This window comes from Notothenia coriiceps, unplaced genomic scaffold (genome assembly GCF_000735185.1).
Source record: "Notothenia coriiceps isolate Sejong01 unplaced genomic scaffold, NC01 NC01_scaffold00001460, whole genome shotgun sequence".
Classification (NCBI taxonomy): Eukaryota; Metazoa; Chordata; class Actinopteri; order Perciformes; family Nototheniidae; genus Notothenia; species Notothenia coriiceps.
In genome coordinates this window covers 449355-458308 of record NW_011334161.1, presented here as the reverse complement: position 1 = coordinate 458308, position 8954 = coordinate 449355, and the positions used below count along the sequence as shown (strand labels likewise).

Genomic DNA, 8954 nt, shown 5'->3' with positions numbered 1-8954 from the left:
CAATAGATTTTTTGAAAGAAAGTTTTGTCGAGGCTTCATTAGCAATGGCCTCCCTCTGTGGTCTGAAAGCAGGACACATTTGGAGCAATTACTTGACCAGAAAACAACTGTCAGTCATTCTTAAAGGGGAAGGATTCCAATTAATAAACCTCTTAAACCCTTTGGTTTTACTACCATTCCCCCGCAGGCTTTGGTGTCTTGTGTGGTTAAGGGGAGTTTTGTCAGGAGAGAAAGACATTACATGTGCTTGTTGCACAGGGCTCCAACGGTAGGTCCTTTGCTCACTTGTGTGCAGGGGATTTCAAGGACTTAACTGCCAAGCGCCTACAGTAGATATTGTTAGTGTCGTTTGTCTACTCATGGACTACAGAGACACCATGTCTGTAGCATAGTCGATGGTAGGATTCTGAAAGAAGGTAAGATAACTTTTATACTTCAGTACTTTGCATTTTGTCAATAATGCACATTCATAATGAAGAGGTGTAAATATTGTCGAAGAGCAGGTTGCTTTTTTGTGCATCAAGAAAAGTTTATTGGTATTTAAACTTAATAGGGTCATTTCTAACTGCATACATTTTTACAAAACTTTTCAAATGCTGAGGTTTTAAAATGTAAAAGTTATGCAGTTGTGATTTGAACTTGATAGAGTTCGAAAACTTCCTCTAGACACAATTCACTTAACACTTTCCTTAGACTCACTTATTATGTATTTATTATGAATTATTGTTAAATCTATTTTGGTTCCTTCCTATATTTTTTCCAATGTTTTTGCAACAAAACATTGCCTGCATGTAGTGAATATGTACGATCCTTATTATGTATTTTATACTAAGAGTATAACTTGGAAAAGCTTTTGAAGTGTTTTAGTTACATCTTGTTTCATTCTCTCATTCCTTTACAGACAAAGATGTGAGTTTGTTATGCTTTCGTGTAAACAATACAATCAGCCTAACCGAAGGATACGGCCCTCTCGCTTCGCACAAGTCTGCTCCATCACAGAACAACAACTCTGTACAACTGCTCTGCTTTTTCTAACTTGGAAAGCAACATAGTGTCTCAAAAGGCTCGGATGCATTTGTCAATGGATACGCTCGGAATTGTGGACGATAGTTGCCTGGACAACTATGACATGGCCAAAGGTGCTGGATCAAGCAATGGTGGCAGGGTCCACAGTATTGATGTCATACTGGGATTCACTAAAGACCAGGACCCTTTACTCCATTCTGTAGGTGATGATGACGGCCAAAAAGCCAATGGGGAAAACCCACAGCATCCTCAGAAGCAGATCCCGTCGGACCCCTATAGGCACCTTTCAGAATTGGGTGACAGCTCCCAAAACTCTTCCTACCATGGTGAGTCTTTTGAGGAAAGAAGCGATTAGGCACGAACGCTCTCAAATACTTCTTTAGATCACTTCGGGGATTTTCTGCTCAACTGTATACAAATTGGAAATAGGGCTGTATTATCAAAAAGCGTGTTGTTTGTGTCTCGCATGTCAAGTTTCAAACGCAATACCCCCACCCACATGGTACATTCCCCCACTGCAGGCGTTTGTTAAGTTTGGACATCTGGATGGGCCTTGTTGGAAATACAACCAAAATACAGTTTGAGGTGAAGAAGCCAGTGATATAAGCCTGATGCCAGACATCACTACCTATTGCTAATCAGCTAAACTGGAACGTAATCAATTATGTTTTTTTGTACATACATACGTTTTTTGTTAACTTTTGATTAAACAACACCTGTATCTTAAAGCAAATTAAACCATGTGATCGATATGATCCATTCAAATGCTTTGAACCTATTCACCGGCTGTAAGCTTAAAGCTATCAAATACAATATTTCTATATCACATGTAATAATTTACTGACATGATGAAGCAGATATATACTTTAAAAATCAATTAAAAGACCACTTAGCAAACCCTGGAAAAAGTAAAAAAAACAACAACAACACCTGACAGGTTCTGTGTATAATTATGGACACTTCCAATAGCAACACATATTTTCTCTCAGTTGCCATGAGTAAATATGGCCATCTGTTACTTGGTTAACATTAAAAAGTTAATGTGCACCCTGTGTACATCTGAAAACAGCAGATTTGTAATAACCTAAAAGCAGTAATTCACTGTCTGAGATAAGCTTCTTATGCAACGTTTATTTCTCAAAAGCCAACATTTTGAATGGAAAAATGACATGAAAAAATACTATAGCTGCAACCGATGTGAACAGTACAGTAGCCACAACAGGCAAAATCCAGTGGGTGAGCTACACCAGATTAATTCTGACCAGGAGCACAAAGGAATGGATAGAAGAGTACATTACAAGAAGTGATTTCTGTGTCTTTGGTTGTTTTGTTTTGTTGGTTCACTTCTGATAAGCTATATAGGCCTCATAGTCCCAGTGGTAAATTTGCCTTGGACATCACTCGCTGAAAAATCAGTAAATAAATGTATTCATTAAATTAACATGCCCGTCTCTATTAGACAAGAGAGGCCAATACCTAATATCTACATGTTTCCTCTTAGATGGTGTTTAAGGCTCTAAAGGATATAGGGACAAGGGTGGTGCCTGCTTAGGGGAACCCTGTATTATCTGCCTTATGGTAGGTAGTGATATTTAGGGTGTAGGACATGACATGATTCTGGTTATGGATTGATGAAAGATAACCTGAAGACTGGAATGTTGATACACAAATGATCTACAAAGATGTCTGTATAATCAGGAGCCTCCATTCTCTGTTGTGACACATTTTGTATACTTATTTATCTGCAAGATTAGCATCTCCCATTATGGCATTAACTTATTGTGGCTATTAAAGGCAAACATCCCAGTCATACCCATGTCATGTTGCACCATTTAATACAATGCTTTTAAGAAAGCTCTTTTTGACCAGACTACATTTTTTCTAACAAACAATCTGTTGACAATATTCTCTTATAATTTGGTATGATTAACCGGGTGCATCACACACACAGTTTACTTGCTTCAAATAAAAAAATTTAAAAGACGGAATCTGGAGTTTGACGGTTTAAATCCCTTGTTAGATTAGAGGAGGCGGGGACTTGCAGGTTTAACTGGTAGCATCTGTTACTATGGGATTACTGAGAGGGAAGAATTCAGTGAAAGATGTGATATTATTTCGACTTGCCAAACCCCTGGTGTCCATTAAGCTGTTTTATCATGAGAAGAGTTAACATTTCACTTTTTAAACAGGCTGTATGTTACAATGTGATATTCGAATGTTGATAATGAGTTTTTTTTATTCCTGGGACATATTTTTGTCTTCAAACAAGAAAAGACAAGTATTACGAATTCATTATTGATTTGAAATCAAATAAACGAAGGAGTAGTCTCCGGGATGGATGAAATGGGAGACAACTTTTTTGGAAATGGCGTGCAAAATGATCCATGCTCATTCAGATATTGCATGCTAACTATGTTTCTGCCTTTGGATGTTTCTAAAAAAATACTTTTTTAAATTTGTAATCTGAGTTTTGAGGTGTAAACTGTTAAAGATTTACCGATATGTTATTACTACTGACTTGGTAGTTATAGGTAGGATAGTGCACACAACAAATTGTCCCTAAAATGAAGAACTGGCTACAAATCTTACGATTCATATTTTGTCCTTAATTTTAGAATCAGAACTTTTCTCCGCTGACAAATGTGATGAAGAAATGAGCAGTCTGCAGAAGGAAGTGGATGTTGCTGAAGGGTCTCCAGAGGCCTTTACAGAGGAAGAGCGCACTAAAAAGAAACACAGAAGAAACCGTACTACCTTCACCACCTATCAGCTTCATGAGCTGGAGCGAGCATTCGAGAAGTCCCACTACCCAGACGTCTATAGTCGGGAGGAGTTGGCAATGAAGGTTAACTTGCCAGAGGTTCGAGTTCAGGTAACTAAGTGATATCCAAATAGTTTCCTGTGGTCTTGGTACATGGCCTGTGCTTTGCTGAGCAGATAATTTATAATGTAATTCTTGTATAATTTGTTTGGATATTTCCTTTTAGACCAAGAAAAGAGTAGAAAAACCGTTGTCCATTAGGAATGATGGAGATTTATTTAGAACACATCTAATTGAGCCATTACCATATCCTCAAATTAGATTTTGCTAAGGTTATCTAAATATGATCAAATCTACTGTTTGTTGCTAAAGTTCATTTAAAAGTTTCTGCAATCCTATACCACCTTTAGGAGGTACATAGCCCAGTATGTGAAATATTTAGTATTTTTCTGAAGTTTAATGCTATTGAAGCATGTTCTCATAGAATCTATTCAATTTCCATGGTCCAGGTGTGGTTCCAAAACCGGAGAGCCAAGTGGAGACGACAAGAAAAGATGGATACTAGCACCATGAAGCTTCACGACTCACCCATGCTATCCTTCAATCGTCCTCCGATGCCTCCCAGTGTGGGGCCAATGTCCAACCCGATGCCCCTAGATCCCTGGCTGACCTCACCCATGTCCAGTGCCACACCCATGCATACCATCCCAGGGTTCATGGGTTCACCGCAGGGCCTGCAGCAGGCCTATTCAAGTCACAGCTTCCTCAACACCCCACCTGGTATGGTCCAAGGTATGCAGCCAATGGGCCCTCCCCCCTACCAGTGCCCGCCCAGCTTCAACGATAAATACCCGATGGAGGACGAAAGGAGTTCCAGCATCGCAGCACTCAGGATGAAGGCCAAAGAGCACCTTCAGTCAATGGATAAAACCTGGCAGCACATGTGATCATGAGGCACTTTGGAAGGATTTTTTAGCTGTTTCCCGTGAATGTTTACAAAATTATTTTTCACTGATTATTTCCTGTATCTATGACGACGATACATGGCACCAAAGGAGTCAGACATAATTTCACTGATGCTAATAAGCAACTCTAAAAAAAAGAAATCATGATTGATTCTCTGGGGGCCCTTTTTTGATTTAGTTCGAAGGTTTTGGGAAATGACTCTTATTTAGAGAAAATCCTCAATATGAATGTTTTTACACTTTGGTTTGAACATTTTCCTGCTCTCCTGAGAGAATATCTTTGTGGAGCTAACTGAGCTCTGTGCTTTGGGCATTTTCTGGTATCTAGATCCTAGACCTAGACAATTGTAGTATACAGGTGGATGGTTCGAAGAGGGGTTTCTCTGTGTATGTCTTTCGGTTGGGTTTTCTCCATGATATTCAAACTATTTAAAAAAAAAAACGACTATATTTTCAGCTCATTTGAAAGTTGGCAGACAATTTTATTCAAAGCAATTCTCCCACTTAATTCTATTAAGCGATATGCGTGTGTTTGATTTAAATAATTAAACTGGCCTTTTGAAGAGCATTGAGCCCTGATGGGGTAGGTTATCGGAAGTCACTGAGCGTAATCTGGCTCAGAAGCTAATTTAGACAGACAAGCATACCTCTTAACACCTAATTACTGCTTTTAAAGCGATTAACCCCGGATTCTCAGCCATAGACAAAATGCCCTCAGTTGCCCCTGAAAAAACGTTTTCAAGACCTGATTATCTTTGCCCCTCCCCTCAAACTTGACAATTTATATATTTTTTATTTACCGATACGGCACAACATATTGATGTTGTTTTTTGTTATGCCCTGTCTTAATCTTCCTCTTATTTGTAAAGGATGTTTTTCATTGCATTGTTGACAAAATATTCCCTAAAGACAGGTGGATTATGAGTGAGAGAGTTAATAGGTGCTGGCAGCCTCTCTTCCCATTGGATGTAGCACTGTCTTATGTAACTGTTGGACCACAACAAGAAGGAAATTACGTTACATTAACCTTTATCAGAGACGTAAGGCAAAGATAATATTGCTTGTGTGTTTTACACAGTACAGTATGTTGGCATTTGGTGTGTGTGCATTACAATAAAGCAAAAAGGTGCTTTACTAGTAAATCATTTTCTCTCTGGCTTTGGAAAGGCAATAAAAACATGCAATTAAATGGAATCAATGGAAGAACGACTTGTAATGCATTTTACCAATGCTCTCCACTATTTGGAAAAATAAGGTGGTATCAAGTTTTATCTAGTGCTGGCAATGAAAATATATGTACACCCCAATGAAGTGTAAGGAAAATACCTCCTTTAAATCACTCTAAAACATTATGTGTCTATCATGGCCTTTAGAAATGGCAGCACCCACACTGTCAGTTTTATAGGTTTTTGTTTTTTATATTGTTACAATCCCTGTTGACAACAGTGGACTAAAAGGCCAAAGACGACATTTCTTATTACTAGAAAACACATTAATAAATGTGTGAGGATGTTTATTATGTTTAAAAAAGAAATGTCACCAGTTAAGTATTTCCTAGTACTTTTGAGTTTAAAGAATGTGTTTTAAATTTAACATGTGCAAAATACAGAATAAAGTTACTGTAGCACCACTGTAGAATAACGTTGATGGTGGATCTTGTATTTCTTTCTACGCATGCATTAATGAGCCACCAACATGACTTAGTGCTGTTAATGAGCGCTGGTGTACAAAAGGCCACGTAAGCTGTGACAGAACGAGCTGGCCTGATGGAGGCCTGTTGTGTTCGTCCAAGCCTGTGGAGCTTTGCCAGGCCGTTAGGCAGATGAAGCTCCACTTCATCAGGCCCAACCAGGGGTGTCAGGAGGCCCCGCCTGCTAGGCTGCAGAGGCCACAAGGGCTCAAGTTCTAATGGCCCTTCGGTAGCGTGTGTTCAGCTGCAGCTATTTTGGATGGCAGTTTGTAAAAAGGACTATTTTGCATCCCGGCACTTTTCAACAATGTAGCACCCAGTCAGCCTAAACGAAAAAGCCAAGTGGTGGGAGATTTTTTAAATCATAAAGATGCTTGTGTCAACTCACAAAATGGCTTAATGAAGTGTTCATGGGTCTGCATATTCAAAGGAACAATGGTGTGCAAGGATTTGTTTATTTGATTTGAAAATATACATTTCATGTTAAATATATATAAGGAATACTCTAGGCTTAGTTGAGACTCAGATACATAATAATAAAAACAATTAAACCTAGGTTTTACCAAATGATATAGGCCTCTTAGCATCTCTGCATTATAACAATAATGGAGCCACGATAGCTAGGTAGGGAATTTGCATAATACATTAGTGGTAAGTATGAAGATGAAAAAAGTGAATACACTATATTACGTGACAATCCTTTCTCACCACACCTTTGTCAGAAAGACTTAATGTTGCAACACCCAGAATTTGCTAGAGACACTTTCAGAACTAGTGTTTAATTACGCACATTATTATGTTATTTTGCTTGGCCAAGCGTGACCTTTGCTGGGGCCCGGGCTCTAGTTAACAGGCTGACTAGCGGGACAGGATCCACGGTGGAAATAATAAGGGTAAGGAGCGGAATTAATTGGGTTTGATTAAGAACACTTTTCAAAGGACACCATTTTCCCCCATTGACATAATTGGGGATCATTTAGAGGGTGGGGGGATTTTGTTGGCTGGCGCCAGTTACTCGTCTTCGCCCCAGTGTTCCCTCTAGAAAAAAGGACATGTCACTCAAAAAAAGAACCTCCTTCCTCGTCTGTCTTGTGCATAACATGCATCGGCACACATGTTAACCTTTTCGTTTGGCCAATCATTGCATTGACTACTATTCAGTCTCTTTACTTTGTGTGTTCAGCATGTTCCGAAACATATTTACATTATTGAGAATCAGACAAAAGATCTGCAAACTGTATTAAAAGCTACCAGGATGTCTGGGGTGATTTAACAATGGCTGACAAAGATCTCTGTTGGATCCAAAGTTTCACATTTAAAACATTGGGAGATTTTTATAGTGTGTGAATTTTTTTCTCTGATTCTTGCTTAGTTTGATCTTTTGATCTGGCAACTGTAGTGTTTGAAAGGGGGTACCCAACCCAACCCTTTATTTTCTGTTCTACATGCTTACCCACATAGCCTGAATGCACGGCTTGATTTGATTCTTAGCAACATCAAGCAAGCAATGCATTGCTTTAGAAAATTACCTCCTATTGTCTAGTGGTTAGGGTTAAAACAGAACTGTAACATGATGAATTAGAATTTGTTGCTGTAAAGTTCTGCAATGACTAGTTATTTTCTCTTCACCTTTCACCAATGGGAGATACCTGCATTCCAGTGCCGATCTGATTGTAGAGTTTATGGTGGTTGGCTTCCTTTCTTACTGTAGGTGTTTGGGCTTTATGGATTCATCTCTTGTCTTAACCTGTAAACAAAATAAGCGTCAGTATCACCATCTCTTTTATTTAATAAAAAAAAGGCAGCAAGATCAAATAGGTACCCATTTTTTTCTTTGTATCACCGAGCGGGATTGACATGATGGAATGGCATCAGAAACATGTCCAACTTGCCAGCTCTGTCCTCAGTAGATGTGTCCATATAGTTTGAAGCTACCAAGCTGTTGTATGTTGTGCATACATAACAGGCATGGAGGTGAATTGATTGCGCTCGCTTAGTGTGGAAATTAATCAGTCTGACAATGCTGTTGACCATTGTTGTTGTTTTTTCAGTTTTAGTTGAGACTTCTAGAGAGATGTACACATTAGGTTTTTTAATGTGCTTTTCAGGGACCATTTTTGGATCAATAGTGAATACTGGAATCATCTACCTGCACTGCAGAGTTGTGGGGTATCACTTTTCCATTATCCCTCTCAGAACTCAGCTCTAACAACCCCCCTCTCCTGGAGAACTCAAAATGTTTTGGCTCTATGAAACCTGATGTGCTTATATGATTCTGTCTTCTTCAAGTTTGTATCTTCTTGGTCAAATGCACTTATTGTAAGTCGCTTTGGAGAAAAGCGTCAGCTAAATACAATGTAATGTACCAATAGAGATGTAATTTATGCGTGATAAAAAAAACAAAAAAGTATCAGTTTTTGATAGTAATGCAATGACTTACCAACAATTGATACTTTTCCAAGTGAAGCAACAGTGTGGTTGTGAACAGTGTGTAATAAACATTTAATTGATC

The 8954-nt window shown here is 38.7% G+C and overlaps 1 protein-coding gene across 1 annotated transcript; it reads left to right on the top strand.

The window, feature by feature from the left end:
* Positions 1 to 1069: 1069 nt before the first annotated feature.
* LOC104961359 (retinal homeobox protein Rx2-like) lies at positions 1070 to 4734 on the top strand. The gene is made up of 3 exons (XM_010789645.1): positions 1070 to 1352; positions 3642 to 3898; positions 4297 to 4734. Exons 1-3 carry the CDS (start codon positions 1070 to 1072, stop codon positions 4732 to 4734), a joined length of 978 nt encoding a protein of 325 aa, XP_010787947.1.
* Positions 4735 to 8954: the final 4220 nt, after the last annotated feature.

Excerpts from the sequence above, each read along its gene's own strand:
- LOC104961359 (XM_010789645.1), top strand. The coding sequence starts at position 1,070 with ATGCATTTGTCAATGGATACGCTCGGAATTGTGGACGATAGTTGCCTG. Across the intron at positions 1,353-3,641 it reads CCAAAACTCTTCCTACCATG|AATCAGAACTTTTCTCCGCT; the intron begins GTGAGTCTTTTG and ends CCTTAATTTTAG. Across the intron at positions 3,899-4,296 it reads TGCCAGAGGTTCGAGTTCAG|GTGTGGTTCCAAAACCGGAG; the intron begins GTAACTAAGTGA and ends TCCATGGTCCAG.